General features: G+C 39.7%; 2 protein-coding genes across 6 annotated transcripts; one reads left to right on the plus strand and one right to left on the minus strand.

Annotated features, from left to right (window-relative positions):
* Window positions 1-1227: 1227 nt before the first annotated feature.
* Window positions 1228-14141, plus strand: slc1a6 (solute carrier family 1 member 6). Of its 4 annotated transcripts, XM_061738205.1 has the most exons (12): window positions 1228-1328; window positions 1451-1532; window positions 6829-7095; window positions 7195-7332; window positions 8250-8457; window positions 8654-8696; window positions 8900-9028; window positions 9137-9321; window positions 9506-9739; window positions 10817-11011; window positions 12068-12202; window positions 12489-14141. In XM_061738205.1, the coding sequence occupies exons 3-12, from the start codon at window positions 6873-6875 to the stop codon at window positions 12685-12687; spliced, it is 1689 nt and encodes a 562-aa protein (XP_061594189.1). In that variant the 5' UTR covers window positions 1228-1328; window positions 1451-1532; window positions 6829-6872; the 3' UTR covers window positions 12688-14141. The 4 variants fall into 4 exon arrangements, with proteins under 4 accessions (XP_061594189.1, XP_061594188.1, XP_061594191.1 ...); XM_061738204.1 differs by lacking the exons at window positions 1228-1328; window positions 1451-1532 and adding an exon at window positions 3745-3860; XM_061738207.1 differs by lacking the exons at window positions 1228-1328; window positions 1451-1532 and adding an exon at window positions 5862-5935.
* A 4483-nt stretch (window positions 14142-18624) lies between these two features.
* On the minus strand, window positions 18625-23517 carry ccl44 (chemokine (C-C motif) ligand 44). 2 transcript variants are annotated; one of them, XM_061737134.1, is made up of 5 exons: window positions 23423-23517; window positions 22150-22279; window positions 21371-21518; window positions 19691-19769; window positions 18625-19589 (listed from the first exon to the last, which is right to left on the minus strand). In XM_061737134.1, the coding sequence occupies exons 1-4, from the start codon at window positions 23472-23474 to the stop codon at window positions 19731-19733; spliced, it is 369 nt and encodes a 122-aa protein (XP_061593118.1). In that variant the 5' UTR covers window positions 23475-23517; the 3' UTR covers window positions 18625-19589; window positions 19691-19730. The 2 variants fall into 2 exon arrangements, with proteins under 2 accessions (XP_061593118.1, XP_061593117.1); XM_061737133.1 differs by lacking the exon at window positions 23423-23517 and adding an exon at window positions 23115-23244.
* Window positions 23518-24065: the final 548 nt, after the last annotated feature.

A 24065-nucleotide genomic window follows, 5' to 3' on the forward strand; every position in this document is an offset into this window, starting at 1 on the left:
GGCTGACTTAATTTGTTTGATAACAAGATAATCCATTCATCTGTATTTAATATGTATTCATCTGCACCCTAATTAAACCAACAAAAAACCTAATTCATTAATCCACACTAGATGAAAGGAACTGCATGTACTGCACAAAAGCAGGAGACAAGAAAAATGTCATTTATACCCAGTGAAGGACAATGCAGATTTAGATAATCCGTCTACCTGCAGAGAGGGAATAATTGCACCATCTAAGCGTGGTTCATACATGTTCCATGCCTCCCACGTCATGGCACGATAATTGTGTTTCCATGGTGACACAATCTGCTTCTATCACTTTGGTCCCACACAGCATTGATTCCAGAGGAAAGCCCACCACCTCACACCCATCCCATGGTCCGGGAGAAGTAACCTGGTGGAGATGTGTTTTCAAGTGTGTAAGCGTGCTTATCTGTGAGTTTTTGTTCTGTTGATGAAAAGCAGTTAGCTATTTGAACTTCTTGTCTGAATTTACAAAGATTTATTGAAAGAAAGTTATGTACTAAACAATCTGAACAGGCTTTTGATGGTCTTCTTTTGCAGTTCTATTGATCACGAGAACAACAGCTGAACTCAGCATACTGCTGCAAATCTTACATCATTGAACTTTTAATATTATTGCACGATGTTACCTGTCAAATAAAGTTTGTCTTGTTACTTTTTGCTGTCCGCTCGGCTGTGTGAATATGAGTGTGTGTTAGAAAATTATTCACAATTGAAGAACAGATTTTTTTTCTCAATGTGTGTTGATGTATGTAAATGTAACATTTGTAATCAGGAGTCTAGTGCGTGGGTGTGAGAGTGGAAAGCCGGGCAGCTGGATGCCAGTAGGGTTACAGATGCAGGAGCTCCCCAGAGTTCAGCAATGAGCATGTGCACGTTGGCATGGCAATAAACTCTGTGTGTTTGCACAGTGTAGTGCCATCTTCCAAAAAATTAATAATATAGCATTAAACCTGTTGGTTATTCAGGTTTACACGTGTCATCTGGTAAGCTGTCTATCAACAGAGTGGTGGATGATTTCCACTCAGGCTTCACCGGTGGCGATGGGAGCAGCTGGGTTATCTGACTGCTCACTTTCTCTCCTGAAGGATCCTTAACCTCTCCTCCTCCCACGCAGACCTCCCGGGAGCTCCTCCTCGCCAGAAGCAAAACGCAAACCGCTTCATCGCCTCGCAAACCGGGAGTTTAGTGTGTGGATGCGGAGGGAGGACTCTGCGAGTGGACCACACTAATTCATCCTCGGCGGTGTGGGGGAGAGGATCACATCCACATCACGGTGTGAGGACCGTCTTGGCCGGAGACAAGTGAGTAGGAACTTATTTATAATTATCTGGTTATTTTTTAAATATGTACATGTGGTTAAGAGCTGTGATTTGAGTAAAAGTTGTAGGGAAAATTGGGTGAAGTTTTTTTTTTTTTCCTGCAGCGCCTTCAAGGAGGACAAGAAGTGGAAACGGTGGGATCTGTCCACTCGTGAGAACTTGACACAAGCAAAGACCAAAACCAGGGTATCACACTTTTATACCTTTTATAATCACAGTCAGCCCCCTGGATTTGATCTTTTTTCAGAATGTGTTTAAATTCTTTATATTATTATTTCCTTTTTACTCAGTTTGAAGTCGTGGGATCTCATTACAACTTGTTGTTGACTGACTCTTTCTTCAAATTTGCATCAGATTTGTTTAACAGTTGTATGAACACGTGCACATTAATGTGACTTAATGCTGTGGCACACCGTTGAACTTAGCTGTTTGCTTATTCAGCCATAACCATTCTCTCTCATGAAATGGATCAATTAGATTGGTCCTCCCATTCAACGAGTATCAGTACAGAACGTACCAAACCAATTGCAGCTGGATGGATTTATGAGATGACTCTCATAAGCTCACACAGAAGTGAGTGAATAGTCATTCAAAGTACCCAAAAATGCAGTATAATTGTTAATCAGCACATCAAATAGCCAAAGCAACAGCCAGACTATCACCTAAAGAAATTCAAAATAGGATGCCACTGGAGTAGGAACCCCGAACTGTTGGTTTTGCAGTGAAAACACTTTGTGAAAACACTTTGATCCGAGGTGTTATTAGCAATTGCTGCCATTTTGGTTGCTCATTATCGTGGTCTGGGGTTTGTTTGTAAGGTTTTGTGTTTTACTTGGTTATTTACTTTTGGTCTCCTGAGCTGTTGCCTTTTTTTTTTTTAAAGTCTGTGTCCTTGTGCGTTTAGTTCTTCCTTGACTCCCCATGATCCCACGATCCTCATGATCATGAATGTTTGCACCTGTGTCTCACCAGCCCCATAGACTATATAAAACAATGGATTAGCATTCGGTCATGTGACCCATTGGTTTCTGAATAGTGGTTTTGAAGCTCATATTATCATATGGGGCACAGCCATACTGCTCAGGAAGTCGAGTGAACACGCCTACCACATGTCAATCAAAGTTAGATTTGGCTATCAGCTCCTTTACTTCAGAGGATCCCTGCAGGAAACTCTCCAGAGCTGCTGGCAGACTTTTATACTGCTGATTACAGATGAGGAAGTGATCATGGTTAGCCATTGGCTCAGCAGACTGTCAATTAACCATATAAGAAGTCAATGTTTTGCTTTATATAAACTTTCCTGGTGCTAATATCTCATAACTCCCACCTCCACCCCATTGCAAGTGGCTCGGTACTTTATGTACCGGTGGAAATGGCTGTGAATGGGAGGTGTACCATACTACTTTTTTCTTTCTTTCAATTCTCTGTTAAGTTCAAAAGTGAAGTCTTTGGACAATATTTATCCAGAAAGAGCTCAAACTTTGTTTCCTGGAATAAGAGTTCATTGTATTTTTTAAAATGTTGCAGTTGAACCAATAAGCTACAATAATGCCAAATACAGGTTCCAAAGGAGAACATAGTCACGTAACAGTTTTTTTTAAATCTTCAAAAAACGTACAATATCTGCACATGTGAGACACTTTAACATATCGCACAATATCAGGATGTTGTGATTTTAACAATGCAGACTGGCCCAGAAAGTTAAAGGGCATCTAATATGGCATCTAATACCTAATTTAAACTGCCTTGAATATCTTAAAAACAAGCTTTTGATTGTTTTTGCTAAATAAATAAGAAATTCAGCATCTGAGCCATGTCTTTATCTTCCCCGTTTCTAACCTCCATCTCTATGTGGGATTCTGAGTGGGCGGGGAGGCTATGATGATGAGGCTCTGTGCTGATTGGCTGCCTGACGCAATGACGCGAATGACGCGATACACCGCTACGAAAAAATGGTCGAAGCTCCAGCCGGTGGAGTTAGTTGTGGGCGTGGTTTCACGCATCGCTACTGTAGTTACGTAACGACGGGAGCAGAATCTGAACGGCTTGTAGATCCACATCAGACTGGACGGCTCATCCGGGCGGCTGTACAGACACTGCAGAATTTGGTTGCTTTCCTCCTTCTCTGAGTTGGCAGGCTGAGGGGAGACCACTTTATATATGTTAAAGCAAGAAAAAACGTGTTTTTCATAATAGGTCCCCTTTAAGTCCTGTTACCAGATTTTAGCCCTCCCTGTGAAACAGCGATGTTTGCGCCATGTGGACCAACCCAGTTATTACACGTTGCGGAGGGTTAGTGTATGTGTGTGTATTCGTGTAGTTGTGTATGTGTGTCCAGTGTGAGAAGGTCAGCTCATCCGAGAGGCCTTTTCATGTCTGTCTGCTTATGGGAGCAGCATAGAGAGTCCTGTCATTGTGCCGCTCAGCTCGTCACACACGACATCTGGACCGCTGAAGCTCTGAGTGTTCCCTGACTTTGACTGTTTTGTTAACAGAGACTCTCAAACATGAATGGTGAGTAATCTGTGATTAGTTTAAACGATGCTTGTATGTAGAAGAACAATAATTTGCAATAACGTTTCCTCTTTTTATTTATTTTTTTTCATTTTTGAAAAAGTGCTGGGATTGCCATAAATTTATATGGCAAGATGTAACCTGCTATGATTTTGAAGAAACAAATCATGGTTTATCAAATTACAAAGTAAAAATCGTGTTTTTGGGTTAATGTAATTGTGCTGTATGAAGAGCCATGAGCTATGTCTCAAAACATTTTAACATGATGGTCTGAAGTGTCCTCCAGTGGAGGTGTGAACTATGCTCCCGCCTCCGTGTTCTAGCGTTTAGTGTTTTGTTAGATTTCAAAATTCATCTCACTGGATTTAGAAGGGAAATATTTGTGTTTAATTCTGCTTTTTATAACATATAAAAATGCATTTTAATAATCCTTGGGTCAGAGATGATTCACATACCTAATATAATTCAATGCTACTTGATTTTTTTTAATATTAAAGGCTGTTATAATAAATTTAGGATAACACATCTTTCAATTAAAGCAGGTGGGATATGAAATTGTTATTCAGTACTTTTAAAACATTTTGAATTTAGTTCTTCAAACAAAGTTTGAATTTGCAGTGGCTGTGCTTTGTACTTGGGGCTTCTTTGGACCCAGGAGATGTATGTTTAACCCACTTGACTTGATATCCCGTCAGGCACCAGATACAATTATCTCTATGTGTAACTAAATTTGCATTGTGCAGTTCCTGTTGCATGAAAAGTAACCTAAAGATCAGTTGATGGGTGTTTGGGGCGACAGACGTGTGCCACCTGACTGGGATAGAGTAGTCTGACGGTAAGCAGGTAGCCAATGCTCAGCCTTCCCTCAGTAAGGTTAAAGTAATCATGGCCTTTAAAGTGCAAAGTTTTGGCATAATTTTAAAGCTTCTCTGTGTTTTCCATTCTGTGCTCTCCCTGTGCTTGTGTGGGTTTTTTCCAGGTACTTTGGCTTCATGCCACAGTTAAAAAACATGTTTGCTAGGTTAATTAGTGACTCTAATAATTGCCCTTACGATTGCAAGTGTGTGTTTGTTGATAAATGGGCCTGCGATGGATGCCGACCTGTCCAGGTGTGAGCGAGGGACAGGCTCCAACAGACCCCCACGAAAAGGAATGCATGGGTGTAGATAATAAATAGATTAGAGAACTGAAATGAGTTTGAATAAAAATTACATGTTGAATGATTTTGAGCTGCTTTTAAAAACAAATATACAAAAGAATGTGCTTTTTTTCACGTTATCACTATTCATATACAGTATACAGTATATAACAAACAGTGAAGGTGACATTTTCTGGACAGTGTTTTATTTTCAATTACACAGTAGATCATTTGACGTTTTACTAGTTTGATTCCTTAACTAATGCGGAATTGCCTTTAAAATTCTTTCATCAATGAGCGATCTGACCTAACATTCACATATCATAACACAATACTACTCATTTCTGTGTGCATGTAAAACTGGAATCTCACAACGAGAGCGGTTTATTTCAATCTTCCATTCCCGTCAGAAATGGTAAAACAGGATCTTCAGCTCAGTTTTTTATGTCTTGTACTGTTAAAACATATGACTTAATTTCACTTTGCTCATGCGATCTGTTTTGTGCTTTAGTTACATGCGCACACACACAAACTAAGTGGAAAGTGTGAACTAATATGAAGTGCCCTGAGAACTGACAGTTGGAGTAAGTAATGAGCTTGGGTTATAACCCTTTATTGCATCCGTCTGCTCTCTAGTGGATCTTTTCACACTGCTTATGGGATGTATAGATCGATGTTAACCTCAGAGGAAAAGGTACAACTAAATCAATAGAAAATAATGATGAAATACAAAGCAGTTAAATGCTTTAGTCTCTGGGACTGAATAAAGGCACAAGGACACGTGAGCTCACATACCCTCACAGTGAAGAAAAAGTCAGAGCCAAGCCATTCTCTTTCAGTCTGTTTGCAGAGGGTGGAAGCATTGTAGTCTATATAGATAAGGAGAAGTGAGAGCAACAGCCACGTGCTCCCCACACGCTGTTGAAGGAGAAACACGGTAAGACCACTGCAGCTCTGTGTTTTACTGCTGTACAGTATTGTTGCATCTCTCTACCATTCAACCTTCAATAATCATCATCACAGGTGAGCTGTAGAAAGACACTTTGATACAAAAACGCAAAATATATCCAGCTTTAGTTATATTTAGGAAACTTCTTCAGGGTCAGTCAGTGTTTAACAAAGTTGCCATGCTCTGCTTACAGTAGCATTACCGGGATACGAACAGCAGCCAGTTGGCTGATCTCAATATCATTTTTGATGCACACAAGTTTTAGATGGTTTATTAAAAGGGGTCAAAGTTGATTGATGAAACTTGTAGATTGTGACAATCTTGTTTTTCTAACGACTAAGCCAGTGAATGTGGATTTGAGGACTGCAAACGTAATGTTTTAGAGAATGTATAATTGGAATTGAAATGTTTTGCTCATTTACAGTTTTTTTTTTATTTTTATTATAGACTGACAGCATTTATGCATTTATCCAAATGATATCATGAGAATCAACCCAAGAAGACTGTGGGCTTCTTGGAGAGATTATCCCTTGGCTTCGTGGGGGGGCATTAGTGTCTATCTTAAAAGAGAGTGACAAGGCTGTGGGGAGGCACTTCTGCTGCACTCCCGCACGAGCAGCAGAAAGCAAATGTGTAGATGGTTAAACTGACTAGAATTTATCTTGTTAAACATCCTCCAAGAATTACGAGAATGGGAAACTTTGTACTAGTGAAGTTAAAAACTCTGGACTTGATTTGGTGTTTTGTTTTGTTTTTTTTGGGGGGTGGGGGGGTAAATAGTGCTTCAGTATTCCATTCCTTATTCACTGTTAGCTGTTTTTCATCCAATGAAGAATGAGTCCACTCTGAGAATATGTATTTCTCCTTCAAATGTGTTCTAGTTTCCCATGAGACCTCCCTCCTCGACCAGGTGCTGGAACTTATTATGAGTGAGAAGCCGCCCAACAGTGCAAGTCTTTTCCTAAACGAGGACACAGACAAGCCACCTTTGGCAGACCGAGGAGACCTGAGGAGGCGTCTACGCAGAGCCATGGAGAGGAGAGCCAGCAGCATGAAGGAGAGGATGTCCTCCATCAGCAGGGACAACCTCAAAGCTTTCCTCAAAAGAAACCTGTTTGTTTTGTTCACTGTTGCTGCCGTTGCCATGGGTGAGCAGAGAGGAACAGCTTTATTCATCCATCGTTAAGCTGTCATTGACTTATAATTCACTTTTGTATGTGCATTTGTCTTAATGTGTGTTTATGCAGGTGTAATCCTGGGCTTTGCTCTACGTTCCCACAACCTGTCTCCGAGGGAGATCAAGTACTTTGCTTTTCCTGGGGAGCTCCTGATGAGGATGCTGCAGATGCTGGTGCTGCCGCTCATCGTCTCCAGCCTGGTCACAGGTCGGCTTCTAATTAGTTCTGATGAACAAGCGCTTAATGCTTCCAGCTTTATTCAATAGACCCTAAAAGTATCATCAACTTTATAATCTCTAGCTCAGGGGTCGGCAACCCATGGCTCTAGAGCCGCATGCGGCTCTTTAGCCACGCCCTAGTGGCTCCCTGGAGCTTTTTCAAAAATGTTGACCTTTTTTTTTCTTTTTTTTTCTTTTTTTCCTTTTTTTTCTTTTTTCCTTTTTTTTCTTCTTTTTTCTTCCTTTTTCCTTTCCTTTTTAATCTCGACATTTCGACTTTTTTCTCGAAATTTTGACTTTTTTCTCGACATTTTGACTTTTTTCTCAAGATTGTACTTCAACATCAATTTCGACATTTCAACTTTTTTCTCGAGAGTTTGACTCTTTACTCGACATTTCGACTTTTTTCTCGACATTTTGACTTTTTTCTCAAGACTGTACTTCAACATTAATCTCGACATTTCGACTTTTTTCTCAAAATCTTGACTTTTTTCTCGAAATACTGACTTTTTTCTCCACATTTCAACTTTTTTCTTGACATTTCGACTCTTTTTTTCGACATTTCAACTTTTTTCTCGACATTTCAACTTTTTTCTCGACATTTCAACTTTTTTCCTGAAGTGCATAATGAAAAAGAAAATCTTCCCCCAGTTATAACGAATATAGATACATGCAGCATGTGTTGCCTTCAATTCTAAGGCTTATACAAGACTTTTAATTTTTTGCGGCTCCAGACATATTTGTTTTTTGTGTTTTTGGTCCAATATGGCTCTTTCAAAATTTTGGGTTGCCGACCCCTGCTCTAGCTACACGTTCAAAATTATGAAATGTTCAGTTTATTTGCCCTCCCTTTTAAAATATTTGCCATAAACTTGCAGCAAACAGACTGATTGCTCTTTTTCTCAGGTATTTCCTCTCTGGACAGCACAGCGTCAGGTAAGATGGGTGCTCGCGCGGTGGTCTACTACATGGTGACCACCCTGATTGCTGTGTTTATTGGCATTGTGACCGTCATGATCATCCAGCCTGGAAAAGGCAGCAGGGACAGTCCTGCCACCAGAAATGGGAATATTGAATCGATCCAGGCTACTGATGCTTTTCTAGATCTCATTAGGTAAGACCTGAGAAACTACAGTTATTTCAGTAGAATCAGCCCTTTTCCCTGAACATTTAAATATTTTATTCTTGTAAAGAAAATTACTTAACAGTACTATTACTTTTGAATAATATGCTGTGGTTATTGATTAAGACAGTGAAAGATTATAAAATGTATAGCCTATTGTAACTTGTTCTTGTCTGTTTAAAACCAGGAACATGTTTCCTCCTAATTTGGTAGAAGCTTGCTTCAAGCAGGTGAGAAAATCTGTTCATTTCCCATTTTAAAAAGGAAAATAAAATAAAGAACCTGAACATCTGCTATCCTTTATTTACGAGACTAATTAAGCCAGTCACAGAGGCTATGAAACTGGACGACAGAGAAGTTTCCAGGAATGTGTTGCTACACAACTCATTTCCAAGAATGTGACATTTGGTTTCATATTGATGTTTTTTTGCAGCATAAAACTGTGTACAAGAGGGTCGTTCACACGAGGAATGTGACAGTGAATCTGAACCTCACCGACTCCGTCAACGTGACGGAGTCTAACCTGAGCATGAACCTCAGCAGGGTGTTGCACACCATACAGGTGAGATGAAGGTGTTTTCTGTTGTCCGGCTGAATGCTCAGCTTAAGGTATTACACGTAGCAGAAGAACTATCTTCATATGTGTGTACATGTTCTGTTTCGACTACAGGAGACGGTTGAGGAGACTGTCCCTGTGTCTGGCTCCTCTAGTGGAGTGAACGCTCTGGGTCTGGTGGTCTTCTCCGTGTGCTTTGGTTTGGTCATCGGCAACATGAAGCAGCAGGGCCAGGCCCTTAGAGACTTCTTCGACTGTTTGAATGAAGCCATCATGAGGCTGGTGGCCATCATCATCTGGTCAGCAGAAACACAGTTGCTTCTTTTCATATAAGATGTTTGTTTTTTTTATGAATTCTAAACTATAAGATGAAAAATTAAAAAGCAACTACCAATAAGAAGCACTAGCATGATGTTCAACATGTTTGTGTATTGCAGTCCATCTTTTTCCATATTTGTGCATCTGAATGGTCTCCCCGCCCAGGTATGCTCCAGTGGGCATCCTGTTCCTTATCGCAGGGAAAATAGTAGAGATGAAGAATCTAGCAGAAGTGGGTGGACAGTTGGGGATGTACACCGTATCGGTCACTGTGGGCCTCCTCATCCATGGCCTCTTTGTGCTGCCGCTGCTCTTCTTCCTGGTGACCAGAAGGAACCCTTACACTTTCATTGGTGGATTGCTGCAGGCACTCATCACTGCCTTAGGAACGTCCTCTAGGTGGGTTTTTTTACTCGGAAAGTTTCTTTTTTTTTTTTTTTTTTTTTATTATATCTTTTTATTTCACAATAATTTTCACAATTCACATTTTCACATGCATGATTTCTATTATACCCACATTCCTACCCTCCCCATAATTACCCTAGGGAGAAAAAAAAAAAAAAAAAAAACATACATTAAGGGCGAACAAAATTAAATAAATATAAAAAAGAAAAAAAGAAAAAAAACAACAGCGATATCAAACTATATATATATATCCATATATACATACAAACATACATACCTATAAGGCACAAGTTCGAAAAAAATAAAGATACTCATTGGTCCCCTTTGGAAAAATTATCCAGTTTTGAGAGTAATGGGAACCAAAATTCTTGAAAAATATGAGCACGGTTGTATTTTTCTAAAGTTAATTTACTCGGAAAGTTTCTGAGTGCTATTCTTTTTTTGTTTCCTTAACAGGAATGATGATTCAGAACCTGGTAATCATGTTTAATTCCAGTCATGAATTTGAAATGAACTTAGTTGGAAAACTTGAGGGAGCGATTACCTAATAAATTACATTGAGAGAGGAAGAGAGTACGAACACAAGCCTCATGTGGTAATAATATAAGATCTGTAGAATTCATTCACGGTACAAGATAATGCTTGGATCCCATCCATCCATTAAAAATGTCAGCTTCTTTCTATTCAGGGGAGAATCCAACTCATTACAATTTATTGGTGCAACTAGTTTCACAAACTGTTTAGACATTATCCAACAGTATGATTTTATGTGATCAGATCATATCTCGCATCATCAAAGCCAATGTTTTGCCACATTTGTTTTTACAAGTCAGGTTAAGAAGTTGGATTCATTGTAAATGATTTTCATTGGGACCAGATCTTTAATTATCCTCACTGATTTTTATTTTTTTAATACACACATTTTGTTGAAAACTACAGTATGTGCTTATAGGAGCACAAATGCATCATAGATATTTGAATGTTGTGATACATTAATTTAATGTGTAAAGTTGGTCTTTAATTAGTTTTATTTTTAATTTGTGTGTGTTTGCATGTTCTTGTCCATTCCAGCTCTGCTACGTTGCCCATCACTTTCCGTTGTCTTGAAGAAAACAACCACGTGGATAAACGAGTGACGCGCTTCGTCCTTCCTGTGGGCGCCACCATCAACATGGATGGAACTGCCCTCTATGAGGCCGTGGCAGCCATTTTTATAGCTCAAGTCAACGACATGGACCTAAACTTTGGCCAGATTCTTACAATCAGGTAACTTAGATTTGACTAAAACCTACCACTAACCCAAGCCGAAAGCGAGAATGGACTCACTGATCTGTTTGCCCGGGCAATGAATAGGCAGAAAGCTCTGTTGTTATTGGTGCGGTACGTTCTGTACTGATAGAAATGGATGTGAGTAGGTGGGGTACTGGACTCATTTCAAAAGGGAATTTTTCCACAGTGAATGGGTATCACTAAACAGAATAACCTCTGTTCTGCTCAGAACTTAACAAAAGGCCTTTCTCAGGTCATACTTCCTGATAGGATGCTTTTAAATTTATCAGATACTTTATAATAATAATAATAATAAATTTAATTTATAACGCACTTTCCATTCGAGAATCTCAAAGTGCTACAAGAAAGAAAAAAAAAACTTTATCCAGAGATACAGTATGTACTTGCAAGTGAGGAATAAAGAAAAGGATCAGCCACCCACTCCACCTCCTGAACTACAGCCATCAAGCTGGTAAATCCAATTAACCCTTTCTCTGGGAAAGACTTACCCTATTGCATTTATCCACATTTATCTTCCAGGAATTTTTCCCCTTTTTATGAGGTATGCATGTAAAATCTAAAGCAATCTGGTGAAACGAGTTTGTCTAAAGTTATTTTGCTAAGCATTATAATTTTATTTTATTTTTTGGTGACCTCAAAATGGTGAAATGAAAACTTTTGAAAATGCGAGACTTAATACAAATCTACAAAGTTTTCAAGGAGATCTTGGGTGAGGTGTGTTGGAATGACTCAGCATTATTGTTACTTGTCACACTGTTCTATCTAGAAAATTTGCTCCACCAGAGAAGTGACTTGTGATTATAATTTATTTACACCATGTCATGCAAACATATTGGATTAGAAGTGTGTTCTTGTTATCTTAATCATGGACATAATGTGTAATACCGTTTGTGGAGCAGAAGGTAGTGTAATAATATGTGGTGTGTCTTCATCACTCTACTACTCCCACCAGGAGTGCGCATGTGCTGTTTGTTTGTTTCTCTTTATGAAATGTCTTCACTCTCCTCTCAATCCCTCCCACCACCCACTCAGTATCACAGCAACTGCTGCCAGCATTGGAGCAGCAGGCATCCCTCAGGCTGGCCTGGTTACCATGGTGATCGTATTGACATCGGTGGGACTGCCCACAGAGGAAATAACACTGATAATCACTGTGGATTGGTTCTTGTGAGTTCCCACTAAATGTCATCTTGATGGGGATTGGTCTGGGGTTGTGCCAGCCTAAATGTCAATGTAAAGCTTCAGAGAGCCCTCAACTTCAAAGGTTATTGATGCATAATGCAGAGTACAGTACCACATGAAAAAGCCTGTGAGCGTATTTATAGCAAGCATATGGCTGCACATTTTCTTTGTTTCTCTATATGTATGATACGTCCTCTCTTTGTTGTTATTGGCTTTTGGTTTTTTCTTAAATCCGAATTATTAGAAAGACTTCTCTCTATTTTCCCCTCAGGGATCGGTTGCGCACCACCACCAATGTACTGGGCGACTCACTCGGGGCTGGCATTGTGGAGCACCTTTCCCGCAGAGAACTGCAGAATGAAGATGGCGAAGTGTGCAACTCTGCAACTGAGGAGAATGAGAAGCCGTACCAGCTCATCAGCCAGGAAAATGACGCATTCAACCACCTCAACAGTGAGACAACGATGTGAACACAATGCATGACCTGCAAGGACTCCACGTACCAAAAGCATTTTAGATTTAGTTAGCTCTGAGTTGTTGGTCCTAAAGAAAATATTAGTTCCTGGTCTACTGGGCCAGCACTTTGTTTTTGCCACATCCTTTCCCTCAAATTACAGAATGTTCTCTGGAAAACAACACAAAGCCTGTCCTGAGGCGGCGGGATGACAGGAAATTAAGTACACATGTTTAGAAACAGTTACACATCCAGTGTTTTTTCCCACAGTTTCAGATTTTTATTCATTTAATGTGGAGACAGTTTTATTTCATCAAAGACTTTTCAAATTGAAGTCAAACTCTTGAACCTCATTGAGTTATTAGTGATTCATAATTTTAAATCCACCTGAGCATCATAAAACTGATCAACGCGGGAAAACAGTATGCTCCCAAGTAAGCAAACTAGTCAAAAAGCCAATATAATGAAATAAAAAGAAATTCTGCACATTTAGGCTCAATCTTTTGCAGAAATCATATTAACTACTTATATTATTTCCTTTCCAAATAACTATATCTGTCATTCTGATCATGACTACCTCTCTCTTTCTGAAAGGCAACACAAATCAGGATCCTCGGGATGTAAATACATCAGTGTCAGTATTTTCTTTGTCTTTCTGTGTTTTTTAAGTTTTCTTAGATAATGTAGTTCCAAGACTTTGAATGTACTTGACTGTTGAACACTGAAAAATGGTAAGAAGAAAACTACTTTTATGAGTTCTATTGTTTCACTGACTTGGTAGAATGTCATTTTTTTCTTATGGATATTTGTCTGATCTCTTATATTTATTTGGGGCTATTGTGTTTAAACTGTGAGTGCAGAACCATCCTGCAAGACGGTGATTTGACAGAAATAGCTGCAATAATACTGAAATTGCTAACTTCCTCCTTGTTGGCTTTTATTTTTTCAGTTTTGAAAGTGTCTTTTCTTTCCTTTATTTCTTTCAAATACCGGTTCACGTGAAAAAAACTTTACACGCTTAAATACATTAAGAAAAAGTATTTTATTTTTAGCCACAACAGTGTTTTAATGATAATGCACCCATTTCCACCTGGTTGGCTGTATTTTTTTTTTTTTTTTGCATTGTATAATATATTATTAGTGAATAAGGTAAAATATTGTTTTATGTTTAAGTTGAAAACAGCATGCAATCATCAAATCATTGATTGTTTTATCTTATAGTTTTGTGGAAGAGTACCGTGAAGAAAGTTTGTAAATGCTTTAAGAATTTGATTGCACTGTTGTTTGATTAAGTGCTGTGCATAATAATCAAATTGTGAATTTACAGTATGTGCCATTTAATTAAATGCTTATTTAACTTGCCTTTGTAATTCTCCTTAAGAAGTTGTACTTAATTATGATGCTTGATGTTATTTTAGTGATTTTTTATTTTTTTTGATGGAAGAGCAGTTCAACCTTTGAATGAGAACAGTGTAGGAAAAATGTGAATAAATGTCTCTGGCACTACATTTTCATGATTGTATATCTGGCTGTTCCTTGTGAAGGATATTCTTTTATCCAGAAGTTGTAAAGTGTCCGCCAAAAGACAAATGTGGGCCAATTGTTAGCTCGGTCCACCCCTCCCTTGAAGTGCTTCCTGTGAAAAGACGCCTTATCATAGACTCCAACTTTGCTTCTGCCCCTTCTCCCGCTTCACGAGCATGAAACCTCACCCTCCGCCTGACTGGTTGAAGCAATGGTTGTCAGGCTTTGGGGCGGCAGACTGGCCTCACTCTGTTTCCACTTTTTGGGTTGAGGGCTGTCCATGGGGACCTTTTTTTAAAAAAAAAAACTTTTTATTTTACAGTGTACATACTAAATGGGCAGCTAGTGAATGGTGAAGAGATATTCACTGAATGTGACTAAGGGGCTGACAGCTAGGGGCTGGATCTAAACACACATGAATCGTCTTTGACCCCATGTTAAAAACCTTTGCAGCAGGAATAAATATATTTACAGCTAAGCTAAAAATAAACAGAAAAAAAGGCTTGTCTTCATAGCTCGATTTCACACGACTACTGTTTGGGGGATGAATTTTGGAAAAACATCATCATAAAGCCATAATGAGAGGCGTGGTCTTGACCATGTTTGAAACCACCATCTAATCATCACATAGTCCACTACAATCCACTTTCACTATTTTGTAATGATATCTTAACATGAAGGGAAAAAGAATGATTACTACGTAACACATTTAATATTTCCCAACAATGCATCATGAAAAGTAGTGTACAGCTCATGGCCACAGGCCAAGCAATATTCACCGTCATGCACTGCGCTCAAGCGAGACAAAAAGACGGATGGACACAGACCAAGATAAGCGATAAATGATCTATTTATGTAAGTTTGTATCAGTTTAACTTTTGATTATACACTGAAGTTGATTTTCCAATATTAAAATACTTAATGTTACATGACGAGGCGAGGCCCCACAGGACTGAACTTTACTGATTATTTGAAAACCAGATTGTGCAAGGTGGTGTAGTCTGACAGAAGTCTGGTGGTTCATTATTAATTCTAAATAAAGGGGCATACAGTAAGACTAGTTCTCTGTTTTAAAAATAACATTACCATAACTAATTTTAATGATCATCGGAAGAAAAAGTAAAAGATTTATATTCATTAACATTTTCACAAAGTTGGAAAATGAATGCTCTACAAAGAGTAAATAATATATGTATAGTTTTACGTGTGGTGATGATCTGTGGATGGAAAATGCCGCACAGTGAAAAGATTAAGATATAACACAGTCAACAGCAGTGTGATTTAATTTTATCTTTGAATATATTAAAATAGCCCGTACAGTAATAACACAGGCTATAAAGAGGCGTTATAGTAACGATAAACATGCCAGTGGTGATCTGTTATGTTTTTATCTGTGTGACAGTGATGACACAGTGAAGACTGCCAACAAAATACCTCCATAGTGTTCTAAAATGTAATTCGACTGATGAATTTCTCTGCAAACAAATCCCTATAGGCTATAGTGACTGTGGACTCGTGGACTACATAGCAACTAGATGCTTTTGTGTTATGGCCTATGATGTCAAACAACTAGCTGTCACCTCTGCTACTTAGCACCTTCAGTGAACTTGTATAAATAAATAACTAACAGAGCAATTTTATTATAAAAATATAATGGCCTGTTGAGATGTTCACTGTATTAAGAGATCGTTGTGACCGGTTCTGGGTATGCACTGCAGTGTTCAGGGGCGATACTTAGCAAGGAGCCTGAAGCAGTGATCTTCTCTCCAGCTGAAGACTGGAGATGCTCTCGTTCACTAGCGTATATCTCTTGCAGCAGCTGAAGCAGCTGAGTGCTATCCTAGAAATTTAGATGTGTCAGGATTTAACATTTCCCTGTTTTTGTTTTGTAATCCCATGTCCCTGAGTTTCAGTTCTCTTGACCCTCCTGTTTCCCATCTGCCCTGATTGTCTGCACCTGTGTCTCGTTATCCTTTGTGTATATCTAGTCTTGTGTTTCCCTGCTCCTCACTGGTCCGTACTGTTTCCTCTCTCCGTGTTCCCATGTGTTCCCAGTTTTTGAATCCTAGTTCTGAGTGTTTTGTATTCCTGCTCAGCAGCGCTTTTTGTTCAATAAATCCTGCTTTTGAGACCTCCTGCCTCCTGCTCTCCTGCGTTTGGGTCCTCATCAAATCATTCCTGACAAGATGTACCGCTTGCAAATTCATATTTGCATTGCCAGGATGTCTAGCTACCATCCGTTGGAACTAATTAACTGTACTCAAAAGTCATGGACAGTCTATCAAATTTGTATATCCCTGTAAAGAGTCTCTGGGTAGGCTTAACACGATGACAACAGAGCAGCAATGTAATCCGGATGTAAACCGTGTAGATGGCTGCAGACCTTTTCTATGCAAATTGAACAGAACACAGCATTTAAATCATTCCTTTGCAATGTAGATGTAGCATTTTTTTGCCAACAGGCTACAGCAAAAGTCTAGTTTACCAGTTAGCTCCACAGGTAGCTAAATGGGGTTTAGTGAAAACCCACTTGTGGTTGTTTGGCTTTTGCTTTTGCAGATGAAATGGCGAGACATGTTGGCCACAAAGGTCATCCTTTGCGATCTCATAGGGTGGGCATATTACTTAAAAATGGTAAGAGGCATCTGGTAAACATGCTCAACCAATAAAGTGAGATATTCAAGAAGTAGTCCCTACAGTACATCTTTCTAAATTAGGGTCTGATCTACCAGGGTATCTGGGTCCTCCAATTAAACAAACTTCCTCTCAGACCATTTCAGAACCCAAGTTGACTATAAAGACCACTGCCTATTGCTTGGTCACCGCTACTGTCACTTGTGGCCCTTTTCCACTAGTACCTACTCAGCGCGCCTCTACTCGCCTCGCCCCCGTCTTGCGCTTTTCCAATACGGGCCGAGACGGGTAAAGGCTGGCCAAGTAGATACTTTTTCTGTATCTATTCTGCCAAGGTTCTGAGCGTGCTGAGTCGGCCCTGTATCTGACATCATCACACTACAGGCCACCGATTGGTCGGGGGGCGGGGCCGTCAGACGTTTGAATCAGGAAGCGGGGAGTCAGCGAACGACTCGCGGCTCGCGGCGATTTTATTATACAGCGCAAACGTCTGTTTGGTGATCCAACTCTGAGGTGCAGATGTTCATAAACCTGGTGGCTGAGAAGAGAATTAAAAAGGGATGTAGACGGGCGATAAGGAACGATCAGATCCACCAGGAGCTCTGTTTCTTCTCAGCCGCTCGCGGCTCTCAGCTGATTTCTGATCAGCACCGACACAAAGGGGTTGCGCAATCGAGTACGTCACAGCAGCTTCACTCCAACCTGCCCACTTCTCACCTGGATGTCTAAAAACAAATGAGGACAAAGCGGGTGGAGGCGGTACGAGGCGTGACGAGCCGTCCCGAGCCGGGGCGTGCTGAGTACTAGTCGAAAAGGGCCAGTGGTTACCTTAGGTGCTAGGCCCGGTTGACCCCTAAGCAACGACAGACCTAGGTCTGTGGTTACACGCTACCAGCCAGCCAGGTGACCAAGCACCCAACTAAACTTGGCTTTGACTGTAGAACGACACATAAACAGATTTGATCTGAATCATAGGTTAACATCATAGGTTAACATTAGCTAAGCCAGATTTGCTGAACTAGCTAACTTGTGTTAACTGAGCTAAGGTCACCATATTACAGCATCTTCTAAGTCTACTCAATTTTCCCATTTGCCCATTTTTGGACGAATCAGGGTTGGGTGACACCAGTTAAGGCCAATTTATACTTCTCAGTTGAATCAACGCCGTTCCTCCACAGAGCCTCTGTGTCACCTGGAAAGCACCTCCAAAATGTTCTGACTAAGCACCAAGGCAACGCAGACTACAAGGGATGTGATTGGTCTGCTGTACTGTATCATTTCTGGCACTTCGCTTTTCGAGTTTGTTCCTTCTGCTGGACTCATTCAAATGACGCACAGACCACCTCCTCCCATGACTTCTGTTTGGTCTACGATGCAGTATTTGCAGTAAAATCTGCAACTCCAACAACTTCCTCTCTCACCCAGTCACAATTGTTCACTCAACCAACGAGTTTCACTGGATTTTACAACAGATCCTGCCTAAACTCCAAACTCCCTTAACACTTTGGGGGTGCATTGCTTCAGGGCATTTAGTGACACATACGACAGCTAATAAAGAATACATACTGCCACTATGGTGCTAAAAAACTAAAAAAGGGATACTTCAGCAAATATTAGGTCATAGGGTTTTGTCCAGCCTGTTTTATACAGTCTGTATATGACAAAAAGTGCCACAGTTTGGAGATTGCGTAGACTTCCTTACCCTACCTTTAACTTCTGGTCAACTTGTTGTGACTGATGCAGGAAGTAAGACACACAATCAAGACAACAAAATAAAACACTGATGCTGTTACAGTTAGTACTTCAGATAAATTTATAAAATATTTTACTTGAGATACAGTGCAGTCTTCTACAATACAATGCTTGTGCATCTCACACACAATAGAGCCCTCAAGGTTTAACAGCCTGGTCATGTCATGGATGGACTCATCAGTACTTTGGCATAGTTTTGTGACGGACCATTGGTGAAAAACACAAATATTAACTCTAAATAGATTTTTTAATCTGTTGTCAATGCCTGAGAGGCAAATTTTAAAACTCTGACTTGACATTTACAAGCAGTCAGGATATAAAGGAATTTGCTTGTTAAGTTAAAACAAAAAACAAAAACAGTTGAACCCAAATAAATGCTTCAGTATGGGCCCAATTTGATTTCAAGAACAGTCTTATATTGCCTGAAGAAGTTTTTTTTTTTTTTTACAAATATTGTTACAAATACCTAGAAAGGAAAACAAAGTGCAATTTAGTAATATAGACATGCTTCCCAATATTCTGTATGCCCAGCTGAATGTGAAAAAAATGCATCTACTTTCCTATACTGTGAAATGTTTTTACACGTTTAAAGTTTACAAGTCACAAATAAGTAGAGAGTATCTTGATAATTTACTATATGAATGTCAACGCTGACTTGAGTAAACCTTCACTGATTTCACATCAGCCACGATCGGTTACGGTACATTGTTGTAGAGGATGACACTTTAGGCAGACTCCAGCAAATAACAGTATAAGCCATTAAAAAGGAAAAAGAAAAATCATTGCAACTCATCCGACAAATAACACTCCTCTGTTGAGTGTTCCGGCCACAGGTTGGGAATATTTCAAGCACAGTTCATGTTTAAATATCTAAAGCCGTTTGAATATGTATTGCTGCCCAGGTCTTGTCCCAGGGAGACAGATAATGTAGAAAGAGAGACACAAGATGACGGAGAGTCAGCAGGCATCACTGAGTAAGGAAAACGAGCTGCTGAACATTTACTTGGCCTGTTAAAAAGTGGGGGGAAAAGTGCAGAAACTTAGACATTTTACAGAAGTGCTTAGAGGACAAATAAGCATTCAATTTACTGAACTTGCTCCAAACTTACGTAGGACTACAAGTTTTCCTCCATGTCTGATGGGGCTTCTTCACTCCACATTGAGAAGCGCCAAATTGTACTTTTCATCCTGATAACAACAAGAGGAGGAAACAATGGTTCAGGTGAGAAATCAAACAAAACTCCACCTGAACACAATTCACCAGATTGCTGTTTGACAATGACTTAGTCTTTTACACAGGCCAAAATACAGAGAAGAAGAAAAAAAAAATCTAAATAAATTAAAGGACCAATCTGCTGCAAACACAACAGAATGAATGCAGTTTAAAAACTTTCTGAACAGGTATGACTGTTGGACGGAGGACTATCCAACTTCAGTGATGCATACAAAACTATCATCAGTGATAGACAGACATGCCCAGACATTTTATGAGTTGAGGAGGACACTTGTACAGGACTGTCTCAGAAAATTAGAATATTGTGATGAAGTTCTTTATTTTCTGTAATGCAATTAAAAAAACAAAAACGTCATACATTCTGGATTCATTACAAATCAACTGAAATATTGCAAGCCTTTTATTATTTTAATATTGCTGATTATGGCTTACAGTTTAAGATTAAGATTCCCAGAATATTCTAATTTTTTGAGATAGGATATTTGAGTTTTCTTAAGCTGTAAGCCATGATCAGCAATATTAAAATAATAAAAGGCTTGCAATATTTCAGTTGATTTGTAATGAATCCAGAATGTATGACAGTTTTGTTTTTGTAATTGCATTACAGAAAATCACAAAATTCTAATTTTCTGAGACAGTCCTGTATATTCCAGTATTACCTCAGCTAGCTTTTCGTGAGCATCACAACTTCATGATTGGGAGACAGAAAAAGGAACGAAACTCAGACTACTGAGAAGTTGGTGGTGGCTTCATCCTATTACCAGCACCAATTTATTTTTGGCCAGATCAGTCTTCTGGAAGAAAATTAGACTTCTGCATCCTACCCAGACCAAATCTTGTTGCTATGTAATTTTGCTACAACAGAGACAATCTCTTGCTACACTTGGAGCTAGGAGTTTGTATCCAAGCCAGAGTGATACAGAGCAGGCGGTGACCTTTACTGGCGGCTACTGGTGGCTTTAAAATGTAATGGCAACCAAAGAACGGCAGCTCGGCAAAAAAGTTAACTGTAGCCATTTATAGCATTTGTTTTACTGGAACAAGGGAGGTTTTCTTAAAAGAAGGAAGTACAAAGATAAAAAGAAAAACTTTTTTTAACTGGAAAGAAGCTTTTCATTCTTCTTGTAACAAGATTAGTTGAAGCATTATTGACATGATTGTTGGAAGCTGACTTGCTTTTATTGGGATCTGCATGATATTAAATATAATTGTTATATTATCAGCAGTGTAACCCTTAAGTGGATTTTTTTTTTCTTTGTTTCTTTTACCTTTTCTTTTTTCCTTTCTATTCTTTTGCTATTGACTGATTTGTTTTGGTGATTTTGTATTGAGGGGAGGATTTTTTATAAGCCCTTCGGGCTTCTTTTCGTCTCCTGCACAAATTATTTGTCCTTGTATGATAAAAAAATTATTGTGTTATCACTGTGCAAAAAATAAATAAATAAATAAAAATAAAAAGATCTCAAAGGAGAAAAAACCGAAAGGATATGTTTTGAAATGAATGCACTTTTTGGGAAGTTATGTGGAGCGTATAGTGAAAGTGTTCAGGTCTGACCTCTGACATGACAGGCAGGTTGTCACGAGATGGAAACCACACGGTTTGGTGCATCTTGATTCTCGGTCTCTGAAGGAGCTTCCTCAACAGCCTTTTCACCCTCCGATCTCTGGGGTCTGCGCATTTCACTGACTTCTTTGTGTAAAAACTGTGGAAAGAAGAAACAATGCATTTTACACAACACATGATGGCAGCATAGCAATCTGATGAACACCGGAGGAAAAGGGCTTAGACTCCAATTTTGAATGGTGTAGGACAACAAACATATGTTACAAATAAGAAAAGAGTGTGAATATAAGAACCAAATGTGATCAGAAGTGTGTAAAGTAGAAAGGACACTATTGATAACCACTAAATAAAACACAGAGGACCACATGAAATTTTGGGGCTGCTGAGTAAGAATTCCATGTTTGTGTTAACTGGACCGCGTGAAAAAGCAAACCCTTCATACCCCAGCTACATCAGATTTCTCTGACCTGATGGTAACAATAGGTATCACAATGCAGTTTACTTAACTAAACCCTGCTGTTCGGACTGACTGACTGCAGCGGGGCTCTGCTGGCTCGCAGGGTATTTTCAGATAGCTTGTTATTCCCACATATTTCCTTTCTTACTTCCCTGGCAATTACAGCTCCAAGCCCTGCCATAACAACTTGACCTGGAAAAATGACAATGCCTCTCAGCCCGGTTCTGCCCTCCTCTCACGAGAGGCATATTTTCCATGCCTGCAAATTGCTCTGTGTTTTTAAGCTCCAGGAGTGGATAGCTGAAATACTTGCATGATGGCTTGTATGCTGCAGTCGGGCCCCTCCATCTGCACCTCAAACCGCAACACATCTTTCGGACGCACCTTGCCCCGGGAGTACAACATGCAGCACTGCACATCCCTCTGCATCTGCACGCCTTTCGCTGAAAATCAGGAGCAGAACAAAGGTGATAAATACGAGTTAAACGAGTGTCATAATTGTTTAATTTTCCTGGCTTATTGCTTCTTATTTCCCCTCATTTCATTTAACTGTAGCTCTTTACTTTATGAGCTCATCTCAGAGTGAAAACTGCAGTCAAAAGTTTTTATCAGTGAATGTTATTGTGCATAATCAGGAAAGACCTTGTGATCAGTCACAGGAACATTTTGCATTCATTTTAAAAGCAGAGCATCACCATCTTGCCAGTGTTTCTACATGGGAAACCTTACTAGTCTTAATGACTACATGCCCTCTAGGTGCACATATATATTCTTGCATGAGGACGTGCACATACAAATACTGGAAGAATTACAATGGCATCCCACCATGCAGGGGAGCATACTGCCCTGCCAGTGAATTGAGAGGAAGTGAGAGAATCAGAGGAGGAGTGTGTGTTTGTTTTGAGGCTTTGCCATGATGTCGCCTCATCCAAAGCAAACCTGTAAACAAATCGGAGTGAGATGTAAAGCAGCAGGAGCTGCAAAATAGGACAGAGCCGCTTTGTTTAGCCATGGACGTTTGAGCATCGCTGCACTTCCAGCGCTTTCACCACATCTCAGAAAGGAGACTACACCACCACGCAGGCTGACACAGTTCCTGTGGTGCAATTTCAGTCCTCTGTTTACGTCCATGCCTCCATCCCCACTGCTGCTATCCCTCTTTTCCCTCGTCTTTCCTTTTCTGTCTTCGCCATCGCTCCCTTTGCTACAATGTCCAACTGCAGGGTGCATGCAATCCATGCAAGACACACACATATTCAAAGTATAGCTGTGTCCTACCTTCTACTGATGACAGGAAGAAAACAGTGAGAGAGATAACAGTCAACATCTGCAGGAAGAACATGATGAGACTGGCAGAGAGGAGAGGATAATCTACTCTGTCACCCCTCACTCTATTCCTGCCTCTCTTATATTACACCCTCCCTCTCTTTATACCTCCCTGCCCATCTCTCACTCACTCACTCACTTTCACCACCTCTCTCTTTCTGTCTTACCATCTTTCCCTCCCACCCTCTGTTTATCCATCTTTAGTCATTGTCACGCTCAACTCCCACCCTCTTTCTCTTTTTCTTACACATTCATCTCACCTCTCACTCGTTTCTCCCTTCTCGTCTCCTCGCTCCCGATGCCAAGCCTCATTTGTCTGATTTGGAGGCTTTACATTCCTTCTTTTTCCTCTCGAACATTTTCCCCTTCAGGACTGAATAGAGATCACAGGAATGATAAGATAAATAATCACCCTGAGGCATTCACATTAATTCCCATGACTTTTGGTCATTTAAATAGCACTTTGTTTTTCTGTTTCCAAACTAATCTTTAAATACCTACAATTCGAGGTGAATCTGATGTAGGTCTTTGCCAGCTTTGAAGGAGAACTGTATTTGATGCCAAACTGACTTTGTACAAAATAAAGCCCTTTCCTAACGGATATATGAAATATTATTGGTTTCATCAGTATGATAAAGTGACAACACTCAGAAATCTTTCACTATGACATTAACACTCTCAAGAGCTTCATAAAGACACTAACTAATGAAGGTTTTTCTCCCACTAGGGGAGTTTACCGGCCATTGTTTATGTTTATGTAATAACTGCTCTGGGGTCATGTTCTGGCTCTCTGGAAAGCACCTAGATAACTGTGTTGTAATAAATGCTAAACAAGTAACATTGAATTGAACTGAATTGAGCTAACAAAGTATACTTTTCTTACTACAAAATATTGCATCAAGC

Source organism: Cololabis saira, chromosome 13, assembly GCF_033807715.1.
Source record: "Cololabis saira isolate AMF1-May2022 chromosome 13, fColSai1.1, whole genome shotgun sequence".
Classification (NCBI taxonomy): Eukaryota; Metazoa; Chordata; class Actinopteri; order Beloniformes; family Belonidae; genus Cololabis; species Cololabis saira.

What these genes read in the sequence shown, in the direction of transcription:
- slc1a6 (XM_061738204.1), top strand. An exon ending in GGGTGTTGCACACCATACAG is followed by an intron (nt 9,029 to 9,136) that starts GTGAGATGAAGG and finishes TTTCGACTACAG; the next exon opens with GAGACGGTTGAGGAGACTGT. An exon ending in ATCACTGTGGATTGGTTCTT is followed by an intron (nt 12,203 to 12,488) that starts GTGAGTTCCCAC and finishes TTTTCCCCTCAG; the next exon opens with GGATCGGTTGCGCACCACCA.
- ccl44 (XM_061737133.1), bottom strand. Translation starts at nt 23,178, where the DNA reads ATGTTCTTCCTGCAGATGTTGACTGTTATCTCTCTCACTGTTTTCTTC. An exon ending in CTTCCTGTCATCAGTAGAAG is followed by an intron (nt 22,280 to 23,114) that starts GTAGGACACAGC and finishes CCTGATTTTCAG; the next exon opens with CGAAAGGCGTGCAGATGCAG. An exon ending in ACCTGCCTGTCATGTCAGAG is followed by an intron (nt 19,770 to 21,370) that starts GTCAGACCTGAA and finishes TGTTGTTATCAG; the next exon opens with GATGAAAAGTACAATTTGGC.